This window comes from Thunnus albacares, chromosome 9 (assembly GCF_914725855.1).
Source record: "Thunnus albacares chromosome 9, fThuAlb1.1, whole genome shotgun sequence".
Classification (NCBI taxonomy): Eukaryota; Metazoa; Chordata; class Actinopteri; order Scombriformes; family Scombridae; genus Thunnus; species Thunnus albacares.
The window spans coordinates 19705104-19717774 of NC_058114.1; the positions used below are offsets into that span (position 1 = coordinate 19705104).

Consider the following 12671-nt stretch of genomic DNA (forward strand, 5'->3'; position numbering starts at 1 on the left):
TCTCCTTGATCTGACTGCAAACGGCAGGGGTCCATGTCATTTGAGGTTGTGTGTGTGTGCGTCACTGGGGCATGGCATATTGTACAGCATGTCTTGTGCCTTATGCTGGTTTGCCCAGTGATCAGTTCTTGGGTCAGTCATTCAAGTCCTGAAAATAAGAGTCCAAAGTGGGATTAAAGTTGGTGCGAGCTCGTCTCTGTGTGTGACTGGTTCTTAAAGGTGAGTCATGATAACCAAATTGGGGGTCATTTATCCAAGTAGTACTATCAATTCACACATGGGTATGTTTTATTGCAGGTCTATCATATTCTCCATGCTATGAAATACAAAATTTTAAATTTGGTTATGATCAAAAAACTTAAATTTCCAAGGTGGGTCCAATCTGAACAGTTTCCATGAAATGATCTAATTACAGTTTAGTTTCAGTTGAATTGAAATTATAAAAAAAAATCTTAGCCCAGGAGAAAGTAATGAAGTGGCCCTTGATATGTTATACATACATGTTATATAAATTATATATATATATATATATATATAAAACATGGATGGTCCAGCCATACATACTGTAGGTAGGCTAATTTGAACAGGGCATGTATGAATGTGTTATACCTGTGAGGACCAGGTGAGGGCGCTAGAGGGTCTCACTTTTTTCCCATCAGTCTGTGCGATATCCCTTATAAAAAGGCCCCACACCCTCTGCTTGTCCTCACTTCTCCGCTGCGCATCAGGTATGAATGTCGTCTCTTCTCTTCTCTACTTTACATAACTGCTGACGAACTGTTGATAATCAACAGTTTATTTATGTAGTTGTTTACATGTTTATGCTGTTTAACCTGCGCTGCTTCATGGTTTGTCGGTTATCTGATGTAACATTTTTAACTAGCAGTGAGCAGGCCTCCGCCACGTGTTGACCGTGCGTGTGCAGAAGCTAATTATCCATCTAGCTAAAGTTAACCTCCAACTCTTATTATACAAGAATGCAGTACTGTCCCATGACTATATGATGAAATAAATGTTGGTAGGGACATCTGAGTAAATGTGAAGAAACGCCAACAACTCTGATTGAATGGGACAGTACCTTAAAGTATTTCTCGTTAGCTGCATAGCTACTGCGCCATTAGCTGCAGGCTCTACAGTGTTAAGTTACACATGATTTAATTAGTTTCAAATCTTCTACTGCAGAGTAGTAACATCTTTTTGAACCAGTCTTTCTGTACTTGAATTTAAAATGCATTTTCTTTATTTGTAGGTCTGTGGGACAGAATCCCTGCAAAATGAAGGAAGACATCAGATGGTAAGCAATGTGGTGTTAATGATTACATAGCATATAACTAATGATGTTCATTAAAAGAGTAGTGGACAGAAGTGATTTCTGAAACTGCTTCACTGAGGTTAACTATTGTATGATGGCATTGTGATATTAGTGGTGCTACTACTCTAATTTAACATGATCAGTGTGCTTGAGCTGTGCAACTAATGTGGTCTCTTTTCTTCAGGTCCAAAATGATGTCCCCAAGTTTTGGAAGTCATCAAATACTTAACTGGTAATTATCTGTGATTTTCTGTAGATGTACTAATGTTAGCTGGAAGTCAGTGATGATTTAAGTGTAAGAGTAGTGGACAGAAGTGATTTCTGAACAATTTTACACTGAGGCTTCTCTATTTAAACGAGGCTCTCTGCCCTGGACATGACCAGTATAGCACTAAAGTGTGTCTTTGTGTATCCACAGGTCTCAGAAGGAGATCAAGAGACATGAAGGAACTGGTGGAGACGATTGAGGTAAGGGTCTGTCAGTTACGCTCACATGGCAGTTATGGTGGCTTTATGCTTCTCTGAGGTGTTACATATGGTGGATGTAGTTTGGCTTTCCCCCCTTAATTTTAAACATGAAGTAACTATAAAGGCTGTGTGTATGATGCCAGGAAATGGCTACTACACAAGGTTTAAAGATTCAATTTTCAACTTTTTTTTTTTTTTTTTTTTGGAAGCGCATAGAAAGTGTAGAGCTATCAGTCACTTACCTAGTGTGGCACATCAGGGGACTCCACATGTATTAAAACTCCCCAGAGAAGCATCAGTCTGCCTCTTGTCCTGCACATTCTGCCTGTGCTGCTGTGATGACACTTATTTGCTACTCTTGACAAGATGGATGACGATACAGCCAACCACCAAGTTGATTATCTGAGGCACTGACGAGATGATTCTTCTCAACTGAGGATGACTATTTGCATCACTGATTTTTGTATTGTATTCCCGTAGGTGCACTTGTGTTGCTTGACTCAACTGCGTGACATAAGAGGTAAGGAAAAATATAATTTGTCTTGGCATATTCAAACACACTGTCAATGATGATTTTTGTTTAAAACAATGGGAATCTCTCTGAAAAAGAGTGAAAGAGGACTTTTTTCTGATGCAGTATAGATGAAGAAATGCTCATACATTTTCAAATCTTTTTGTATTAACATCTGGTGTTTGATTTGCAGATCTTCTTCATTGGATCTATTGATGGTCGTCTTAGATCTGCTTACAAGTAAGTTTAAATTTCAGAGCAACATTTTTTAAAATATAAAACTGGTCAAATGCAATGATGAGTGCATAGTTCAGCAGATTACCATGACGATGAAAATTTGTCTTTCGCTCCTAACTGATGTGTTGGCCTCCACAACCTGTGAGGCTGATTAATTTCTGAAGTGGGTTTTAAGTTTTCTCCCTCTTTTTTAGAAACGAGGTCTGTCTGGCAGAACAAAAGGCAAAGTGAAGGTGAGCTGCAAGTCTGAAGTACAATGTTATTAAAGCTTCTTGATGCAATGATGACTGCATAGTTCAGCAGAATAAACCATGAAGAATACTTTTATGTCTTTCGCTCCTAGCTGATGTGTCAAGTTAAACTATCAGTAAGCTCTGAAGTGTTTGAAAACAAGATTATGACAAACCTCTCGTCTTCTTTCAGACATGTAGACCTCCCTGACTTGACTGACCTAGCGTCTTCGGCCTTGCACTGGTAAGTATCCTGTTCACGTGGAGTTGTGCAGCTACAATCATTCAGATGTGATGAATTTGAATCAGGTCGCTGATCCAGTTGAGGAAATTAGTCTTTTTATTCTGATCTGAAAATTGTTGTTGGGACATCAACTGACCTCTTTTTGACATTAATTCACTTGAAACTATTCTGATTTTTGCAGAGCAAGAAGATGTTACCAGTCATGTGTACAAGATGTTTTACACTTGGTAAGTCTGAAATTGGATGACATTTCTAGCACTTCAGACCCAGATGACAGTGGTTCTCATTAAATTACTTTTGATGCCATTTTAATAAAATCTAAGAATCCGCTCTTCAAGAAATTGGCATATTAAACCTTATCTTTACCAAAATGAAAAAGCTTTACCATTGGCTGCCCAAGCTATCATCTGGGTCTGAAGAGCAGCACATGTACAGTAATGGGATCGTTGGTTGCTGTGGTAGTAAACCTTTTTAGTTTGATCCCTGTAGTCTGACCTGTGTGATGATGAGTAAAGACTGACAATTAACCGTGGAGTCTGTAATATTAGCTCTAGCTGACCTGGTCAGTGGGGGAAACTCTCATCCTAATGCTTGATCTGAATTTTTGACTTAAGCTGCTGTCTCTTCAGGTTATGATCGCTCATGTTGGAAGCCAGTTTGAAAGGCGAAGATGAGACTGATCCTAAGGTGAGAATCCAAGACTCTGAAGAATCAATATGACTGTTGTGGTTTCAGTGATGTCTTAACAAATGTCTGACCTGAACATAAATGTGGACAATATGTTACTGAGTAACCCACCTAATAAATCTTGACGTAACCAGTCACAACTTGTAATAAGGTTGTCTATTTCTGTCTTCAGGAAATGTCTGGATCGCTCAGAATGACCTTGGTAAGTTTGATAAAACTGACACTCCTATAAATTGGGTGCTTTAAAGATTTTATGGGCCACTACCAGTGATGAAAAGATTCTGCCAAATGATTTCCGTTGATTATAACCCATACCGTTCCATTTTTGGCTGAGGTTTTGGTCAGTAAATTTATTTTATTTTTCTATTCCCCAAGTGTTATACTTACAAGGAGAAATTATTTCTTCCTCAGGAAATGTGAATGACACCACTTGGCCCTGAGGAGAGAGCCTCACCTCCATATCGCCTCAGTTAGCCACTAAAGAAAGTGAGTATGAGCCTTCTGTCTTGCAGGGTTTTGTGGTGTTAAAATGACACTTTGAGGGCCAGCTGTCAAAGTGAAAACTAAGCTTGATGTCAATCACTGTCAAAGACCAAGGAATTCAGTAAACATAGACTTGACATTTGACTATCCAAACTTGCAATACAATACGTTTTCCTTGTCATTGCAAATGTTAATAAATTATTTCTGCTGATTCTCAGATGCTGCTGCTTTCTGGATGGAGACCTGAGACTACAGATGACGCACAAATGTCAAGAACTTGTTAATGTGTTTGTTTGTGTGGTAATAATAATAAAAAAAATAAAAACTAAGTGACGTGTTGCTCCTTGTTTTGAAAATATTACACCCACAAATATAAATCAGTTGAGTCAGATTGTAGTCATGGCCATATAAAGTTGATATTGAGAAATTAGCACATGCTGCGTTTCAAAACAATCACACCTGCACCCAATGATAGTACGAACTGACCCGGTACAGTAAATAAACAGGGTTTGGCCCACTACGTCATAGCTGTAGTGACGGTGCCAAAGCCGGAAATGAGTACGTCATTTCCGCGATGTCCTAGAAAGTGACTTGTTTTCACCTCCCGGGTGTCCCTTATGGGCGGCTACGGAGCTAAATATGCATGTCTGAAATGAGGGAAAGGAAAAGCATAATGGACCCATGTGTTAAAATTGACTTACGTCAACTAGAGCATAGGTTAAACGTCGCCGGAGGACTGATGTGACCCTCCGCTCCGACGACGGGCGGAGCTAAGTTGTTGCCCCCTCCTCCCCCGCGCTGCACACAACACGAGAACAAGCGCTCCCTCTCTCGCTACCATCTGTAGCATAGCAGGGAGGAAGGAGGGATATCCCACACAGTGCAGGCCGACCAGGTTCAAATAAATGGGAGAGGAGACGCGGTGTTCAGTCTCGTTTTGACCGCCTCTCCGTCGCCTCGTCACCGATGTTCGTGCGCTGGTTTCTGCCTCTGCTCTGGGCTCTGTCCGCACAGGCAGACTTCTTCCACTTCGACAGCATTTCCAATGCGTCCACTTACTATTTTAATTACATTTATTGCAATATATGGGAGGGGGAGTGTCAGCCCAACCAAGACGATGCTACACAACAAGGTAAGAGACTGAGCCACATCAAACTATCGGTGCGGAAGCTGTTATATAATGCTAATAGAAATGACCACAATTTGTAGCCTTGAATCGTGATGTTTATATATTACACAGTGGTTACAACACTAATATAAAAACGGATTTGTTGTCTTGCCGTGGATGTGAGCAGTTCCTACCAGGGACCTCTGGGCAGGATTTCCTCAGGACTACATCAGCCTGCTGCATCAGTGGTACTGTAGCCTGGGCCAGTGCTGCGAGTCTGGAGACTGCAGGATAACCAACAACATCACAGGTATCACACTCCAGCTGGGTGGTCACAACTGTCTGCTTCTGCATGTGTGATAAGTGTATTTGTCTGCCCAGTGAGCCAGGAAATCTCTCTCTGGACATCACTTTAATCAGTTTCTATTGAGATGATAGAGGGGTAATATGTCTTATTTCTTCACATATATTGAAGGGTTTCTCTGTGTCTACACATAACACAACAAACTGTACATGGGTCATCAGCTTTTATGAAGAGAATTGGACTTCACACCCTTTTCTATTTCCTTGTGCATCCTGTTTTATTGTAGTTGTAGATTTACGGTTTATCATCCTCAATCAAACGTAGGCGGCTTACGGAAGTTTTTATCACTATGAAATCAATAGAAAAACATTTATACAGCCCCACTCGTGATTCTGATTCATACAGACATCATACACTAGACATGACAGTAGATTTACAGCTTTCAACAGTAGCTGACATTTACATAAAGCATTTTTTATGATATGAATACATGCCACATTAAAAATTATGTTTATGTTTTTTTACGAACAGGACAGATATGTGTAGCAACTCATGTACTTCAGGTAGCACACAAGTTCAAGTATTTGAGAATCATAGTTTAGTCACAGCTTTCCTTTAAAAAACAAGTAAATGAAGTTAATACAAAAGTCAAAATAATTTATGAATGCAATGATTGTCCCTCATATTAAATATTTCTTGATTAGTTGGTCTCAGACATGTTAAACCACCCTCAAACCTAGTTTCTTAAAATACTGAATGGTCTCCCTTGTTCTGTTTTGACCAAATTTGTGAAGAAAACTTTAAGCACACTAGAGATGTCAGTAGAGGTGACTGATGACATCACCACACCAGTAAGGAGAAGTTAATTTAGCCAATCATCCTTGTCTTTTTGGGCATCACTTGGCTCAAATAAACTTCTAACTGATTTGAGAGACTTAAGAACATGTGGTGTTTTTGATATTTTTTGCTTTTGAAGTTGAAAATGTGGCTATTGGAGAAATAACAGTGCCAACATGATATTTGTTATATTTTCATCCTGCTCTGTCTATCAGTGTCTATCTACTGTATCTGAAGGCTACATGCTCCATGTGATGTCTAATGTCGGTTGTTTTGTGTACCTGCTTTGTTCTTGTATGAGTGTATGTATTTCTATGTCCCCAATTTGGAAAAAGCTGATTTCTGGGTCAATGGTTAAGGTTAGGGTAAGGGTCAGGGTCAGGCAAGTAGTGGTTATGGTTAGGGTGAGTCTCCAGGAAATGAATATAAGTCTATGTAATGTCCCCAAAGGTGACCATGATCTGATATGTGTGTGCGTTTCATGCATCCTTAGCATTTGTTTGCAAGATCACAATTCATGTGGTTATTTGTGACTTGTGTCTTCTCGGTTGTTGTCTGATTTTTGTGTGTGTTTTTTTGTTTCTTTTAATATCTGAACATCAACCTGCCTGGAAACTACAGATTAAATGCAGATTAAAATGAGCCTTTTGGCTACATCTGACATGCATATTTACATCATATGATTATGCAAGTGACACCATGTATATAATAGATGTGTATATAGATGAAAACCTCTATAGTTATCTCACCTGATACTTAAAAGGACCCTTCATTTTAATTGTAAAATGTATATCCGGGTGTAATCGCAAATCTTCAAGAAACACGTTCATATGTACTGTAAAAATATATTGCTGAGATTAATCTTTATCTTGCACGATAATTTTTGAGCATGCACTCTCTTCTGTGCACACATGTGCAGGTCTGTCAAGGGACCTTCAGACGAAGCTCCACGGGCAGCACCTGGTCCAGTCTGTGGTCCTGAAAGCCATCCAGGGTTTTATTAACAACCCAGAGTCCAACAAGCCACTGACGCTCTCCTTCCACGGCTGGTCCGGCACTGGCAAGAACTTTGTGGCCCGGATCATCTCCGATAACCTGTACCGAGACGGGGTAAAGAGCGAGTGTGTCCGTCTGTTCATCGCCCCGTTCCACTTCCCACACGCTAGACTGGTGGACACGTACAAGGTGAGACAGAAGGGGCCCTCTTGGCTCGGAGTTGGGTTTTCAGTGCCAGGAACATGTCGGAACTCATTGGTTAGTCAAATGTTTAGTCTGTGTTTTGTAATTCTGAGTATGAATGATAACGGCTTGGACAGATCAAACACTGATCCTACAAGTACTTGCGTGGAAGAGTTTTTTAAAGGGTTCATGCTTTTTGGAACTTGGCGTTTGTCCAGCTAGGTCACAGGTGTCAGCCTGATCCCATCTAAACAGATTTTTACATAATCCCTGCATGAGATTGCAACACGATGTTACGCACGCTATTATTACACAAATTCATCTAGATTTAACAAGATATAGTACACAGGATAACCTTTAAACTGATACTATCAGAATCTGCAGAGTCTGCAAATGTGGACTCTGAAATCTGAACATTAATGCTGGGGCTACGTGACTCCACAAGGCCCCCCTTCTAAATTATATTTACAATCATAACAGTGTCCTGCACAGAAAAAATAATGATAATAATAAGAAAAAAATATAAATACAAAAAATAAATTCTAAAACTTTTCAATAACCATTTTCTCTCATGATTTAAGTGAGATGGAAATTTGGCTGACGTAAAAAAAAAAAAACAACAAATTTTTTACATTGAATAAGATCATATTGAATTAAAAAAAAGGACAAATATGGTAATTATGGCTGCACAAGAAGAAGCAATGTGTGAATACTTGGAGGTGTTAGTGTGCCACTCCTTCACTGCATGTTTATAATGTTAATGGCAGTTGGATTCATGATTATTTTAAGGTGTTTTTGCAACTATTAAACCTATAATTTGCTTTCATATCTTTTCATTTAAAACTTGAAATTAAAATGTCCCTAGGAGGTTGATTATGTACTTAAATTGTGCCAGATGTAAAACCTAAACAAAGTCAAAACTGAATCACTTTATTGCAGCTCTAAGTGATTTCTGACGCCGTAGTTTGGTCTTTCTCTCTCTCCACAGGGCCAGCTGAGAGAGGCAATCCGGGACATGGTGTTACGATGCCCTCAGACTCTGTTCATCTTCGACGAGGCTGAGAAGCTCCATCCAGGCCTCATTGACGCCATCAAGCCCTACATGGATCACTATGACAATGTAGATGGAGTCAATTACCGCAGAGCCATCTTCCTCTTCCTCAGGTTAGTTCACATTTCAGGTACATCCTGTCTTATGAAGCCGAGTCAAAAACAAGCAGGAGGTTTTGCACCTTTGGCCCAGATACTCTGGCAGCTCATCTGTGATGAAGAATGTTTCTCCCTCTGTCTCCATTAGTCCTCTTAATGGATTTGTCATGTTTTTAGTATCTCATGTCAGATTTCTACTGACAAATAATCAGTTCAGTGCAATATAGAAATGTATTTTTCATCACACCATTATGGTTCTGTGATACCTGGGATCTCTAAAACTCTTTGGTAATAGATGATAAATAATTATTGTAATGGTCAGCTCATTAAATTAAACTACATTTTTTTAAATCTCTAATTCATTCAGATCTATGAATATAATTATTTTAATATGACATTACTCTATATAAAATTACTGCTGAGCTCTAATCTGTAATTATTTGTCCAAAAATAATTCATATTAAACAAAAAACGTGACAAATGCAGCCAACTAACCCACTCGTAAATGAGAAATAATCAAACTCTACATAAAAAGCATTAACTGTAGAGATTTTCCATGATTTTTGCTGTCTCCGCAGTAATATTGGTGGAACAACGATCAACGATGTAGCGCTGGACTTCTGGCACTCTGGTCAGAATCGAGAGGACATCGGTATGGAAGATCTGGAGCATCGGCTACGAGCTGAAACTATGGAGTCTCAAGGTATGCAGCAGTATTGGCTTTACGTTTCTCGGTTGGTTGTCAGATGTTCAACTCTCTCTGTGGCCCTGTTTACAACAGGCATTAAAATGCATCTGCGGTGATCTGATCATAAGTGGGCAGCTCTAAGTACAGGTGTGAATGCACCCAAGACGCATTGAGGACACATTGAGATCTGATCACCATACTCGGAGGTGGTCTGAGCCGCATGTGGCCACATTCTTTTAGCAGTGTGTACGTAATGTGTCCTGGGCCACATTGAAGGACTGTCTACTCAACTGACGTCCTCTGCGTAAGTGGAAGTACATACTTATTCACGTGCCAACGTCATCATATGCAAAATAGGGTTGCATCACAGATGGCTGACATTGACTACTGAGCTCTCTACCATCGTAACATCGTGATTTAAACACTCGTCCCTTGTTGTCTGTTCATCTTTCGTGCAAATTACATTAATAAATTACTCTTATTGGCTTTTTACTCACAGAGCTTTTATTGCACTTACAGCAATGTAATGAGTGTAGTTGTCTCTCTGCTCAGCTCCGTGTGTGTGTGGAGCCGGATGGGCTGAGCCCCGCCCTCGGTGAAATACAGAGCAGAGGAGAGGAGAGAAAGTAGCAGGACCATAATTGACAGCAAAATGCAGTAGAGACTACGTTTATATATGTTAGTTACCTAATTTATGTGCACTCATTTCAGTTTAGTGTGAGAGTCTCTACTACGTTGCGAATGGAAATGATGTACGTGTTTATTTGCATATAGAGTTGGGAAGTGAGATCCGATCATAAGTGGTCACTCGAGACGTATGTGGAGATGCATTTTAATGCCAGGTGTGAACAGCACCTTTCTTCTGTTACTTGTTCACATCAACTCTGCTATTTCACCCCACGGCAGGAAGTGTCATCTTGTGTGAGCTGTACACATGTTAATGGATGCTGGGAGTTGTGAGAGTTAAAATAACTCAGCTGCACAGAGTAGCAGACTGTGGTTTTGATAGAGTATCAATATAAAAAAAATATTCATTTGTTACACTTTAATTGGGGTTGTGAGTTTCTTAGTCATATTTCTGTTTGGTTCTAGGCGGGTTTGCCCAGAGTGAGCTGATGTCCGGCCACCTCATCGACTTCTTTGTGCCCTTCCTGCCTCTGGAGTACCGCCATGTCAAGCTGTGTGCACGGGACGCCTATGCGGCACGAGGTCTGGAGACAGACGAAGCTACGCTGGATGAGGTGGCCAAGGCGATGCTGTATGTACCCAAGGAGGAAAGACTATTCTCAGCCCAGGGATGCAAGTCCATACCCCAGCGCATCAACTTCTTTCTCCCTTAAAAGGAGACACAGACAGAGAGAGAGAGAGAGAGAGACCTGGAGGAGGTGTGAGATTACGTTACCAGCCCATCTGCATACAGAGCCACAGAGGGGCCTGTGTCCTCTCCTCTGCTCTACCTACTATCCCCCCTCACAGATACAACACGTGTCTGTCCAGGTCCCTCAGAGAAGGCCAGACAGCAGGGCAGATCCAGTATTAGAGGGGACAGCAGTGTGATCCACCTTGCAGACATCAGTGGTCTTGCAGGAAAAACATGTACATGCCAGATGGTCATCCTGTGCAGCGCGGCTACTCGTCTTCACCTGCCTGGTTTGAATCCTTACAGTGTCACAATGAAGAATGGAAGAAAAAAACAGTGCAAATGGTTGTGCCGTGTATGTCATAGAAGGATACCGATATACATTTTTGTCATGTCACACTATTTATGTCTGTTTACCTTCGCCAAAGTCTGAGTTGCACTTTTTTTTTGTCAGTTTAAGGTCAGAATTCATGTGTCAGTATGTCAGCAACTGTGCTTGTATTAGCACTGATTATTTATTTACATCATTATCGTGTTTGAGCATCTTACTGTAACAGATTATTTGTGTTGAGTTTCTGCATAAATGCGGTTCTCTGAGCCTTTGACACTTGCTTGTAATAAATATTACGGCATGGCGGTGTGAACAGTATGGAGTGTGTAACAGCTAACCTAAGGGACTGACTATAATGCAAATGTTACTTGAAATCGTTACCCGAAAACATGTGAAGGTCCACGTGTCAAAAGCAATGAATCTATTTGAAAATCAGCTATTTTGTGTAAATTTTGTGTAATATTTTTTGATGTCAGTAATTTTAAGAGTTCATAAAAACCTGCTAAATGCCTGAGTGATATTATCATCATCACCATCATCATTTCTTAATATGTCTTAATATATGTTAATTGGAAGGAATGAAAGGTTTTTAAATGTTTTTTTTTTTTTTTCACTGACTTGCTTTTCCTCTCTCAACCACACATTCACTCTCACGAACACTCACGGGTCTGTGCTGGTCTGCTTAGTGATTTTGCTCTCTAAAGCTCTGAATGTCACCTCAAAAAGTGAACATGGAAAAACAATATGTTAGGAATGGTTCTAAGAAAATAAAACAATAAACCAACATCTGTTGTTCATTTCATGCTCTGATTTATAAGGAGAACTCATTTCTTCACTACACACTTAAGCAATCTCAGTTATGTATTCATTTTTTTGCTTAGTGCCAAGCTTTTCTTTTTTAAAATAATGAAGGCACATCATGTCACAAACATACACTACACAAATGTAGAGTTGAAAGTATTAGTTGCTTAAACCATTAGCTGATTGACAGAACAATAATAACAATAATAATCATTTTTTTTGCCAAACATTCATTGATTCTAGCTTCCCATATATGAATATTTGCTGTTTTTTATTGTCTTATAATAGTAATCTGAATATCTTTGGGTTTTGGACTATTGGTTGGACAAATGACAAATTTAAACATGGCAGCTTGGGCTATTAAAAATTATTATGTACAGTTTTAAGTATTTCTGACAATGAGTCAAAATAATTGATGTGTCAGTATTGAAAATATTTTATTTGCAGCCATACACGAATCTTAAAGTCCCTTTTCTACTAGAAAATGTGATGTTTGAGCTTCACTGCGCAGAGTTAGACACTAGAAGGCAGATTTCATATTCATCTGTTGAAGGAGTAAAGTTTCTACAACATGTATGTATGAGCAGGATTTTGTGACATCACAACAAGCTGAGACATCAATTATGGTCCAGTATGCAACGTACACAAGTGTGATATGGAAACTTGACACTTCTACATCACATATACTGAGAAAGGACTTTCAAGCAGGAAAAATCTCGTCACCATAAGGAAAGCATTTAGG

The 12671-nt window shown here is 39.7% G+C and overlaps 1 protein-coding gene and 9 non-coding genes across 11 annotated transcripts; all 10 read left to right on the forward strand.

The window, feature by feature from the left end:
- Positions 1 to 664: 664 nt before the first annotated feature.
- On the forward strand, positions 665 to 11914 carry tor3a (torsin family 3, member A). Of its 2 annotated transcripts, none has more exons than XM_044361240.1 (18): positions 665 to 728; positions 1250 to 1294; positions 1497 to 1544; positions 1731 to 1780; positions 2261 to 2300; positions 2485 to 2531; positions 2723 to 2761; positions 2952 to 3002; positions 3184 to 3229; positions 3632 to 3689; positions 3862 to 3891; positions 4101 to 4175; positions 4391 to 5304; positions 5468 to 5590; positions 7341 to 7606; positions 8589 to 8764; positions 9328 to 9452; positions 10530 to 11914. In XM_044361240.1, exons 13-18 carry the CDS (start codon positions 5139 to 5141, stop codon positions 10775 to 10777), a joined length of 1104 nt encoding a protein of 367 aa, XP_044217175.1. In that variant the 5' UTR covers positions 665 to 728; positions 1250 to 1294; positions 1497 to 1544; positions 1731 to 1780; positions 2261 to 2300; positions 2485 to 2531; positions 2723 to 2761; positions 2952 to 3002; positions 3184 to 3229; positions 3632 to 3689; positions 3862 to 3891; positions 4101 to 4175; positions 4391 to 5138; the 3' UTR covers positions 10778 to 11914. The 2 variants fall into 2 exon arrangements, with proteins under 2 accessions (XP_044217175.1, XP_044217176.1); XM_044361241.1 differs by lacking the exon at positions 665 to 728 and adding an exon at positions 1115 to 1137.
- On the forward strand, positions 990 to 1071 carry LOC122989722. The gene has a single exon (XR_006405146.1). It is a non-coding gene; the product is annotated as a small nucleolar RNA SNORD74 (small nucleolar RNA).
- LOC122989729 lies at positions 1330 to 1394 on the forward strand. Its single transcript, XR_006405152.1, has one exon. It is a non-coding gene; the product is annotated as a small nucleolar RNA SNORD75 (small nucleolar RNA).
- LOC122989728 lies at positions 1589 to 1656 on the forward strand. The gene has a single exon (XR_006405151.1). It is a non-coding gene; the product is annotated as a small nucleolar RNA SNORD75 (small nucleolar RNA).
- On the forward strand, positions 2109 to 2190 carry LOC122989730. Its single transcript, XR_006405153.1, has one exon. It is a non-coding gene; the product is annotated as a small nucleolar RNA SNORD24 (small nucleolar RNA).
- On the forward strand, positions 2339 to 2419 carry LOC122989716. The gene has a single exon (XR_006405140.1). It is a non-coding gene; the product is annotated as a small nucleolar RNA SNORD79 (small nucleolar RNA).
- Positions 2578 to 2657, forward strand: LOC122989724. Its single transcript, XR_006405148.1, has one exon. It is a non-coding gene; the product is annotated as a small nucleolar RNA snR60/Z15/Z230/Z193/J17 (small nucleolar RNA).
- LOC122989723 lies at positions 2801 to 2883 on the forward strand. The gene has a single exon (XR_006405147.1). It is a non-coding gene; the product is annotated as a small nucleolar RNA snR60/Z15/Z230/Z193/J17 (small nucleolar RNA).
- On the forward strand, positions 3732 to 3795 carry LOC122989727. The gene has a single exon (XR_006405150.1). It is a non-coding gene; the product is annotated as a small nucleolar RNA SNORD78 (small nucleolar RNA).
- Positions 3952 to 4026, forward strand: LOC122989721. Its single transcript, XR_006405145.1, has one exon. It is a non-coding gene; the product is annotated as a small nucleolar RNA SNORD47 (small nucleolar RNA).
- Positions 11915 to 12671: the final 757 nt, after the last annotated feature.

Excerpts from the sequence above, each read along its gene's own strand:
- tor3a (XM_044361240.1), top strand. The coding sequence starts at position 5,139 with ATGTTCGTGCGCTGGTTTCTGCCTCTGCTCTGGGCTCTGTCCGCACAG. Across the intron at positions 5,591-7,340 it reads GATAACCAACAACATCACAG|GTCTGTCAAGGGACCTTCAG; the intron begins GTATCACACTCC and ends ACACATGTGCAG. Across the intron at positions 7,607-8,588 it reads GACTGGTGGACACGTACAAG|GGCCAGCTGAGAGAGGCAAT; the intron begins GTGAGACAGAAG and ends CTCTCTCCACAG.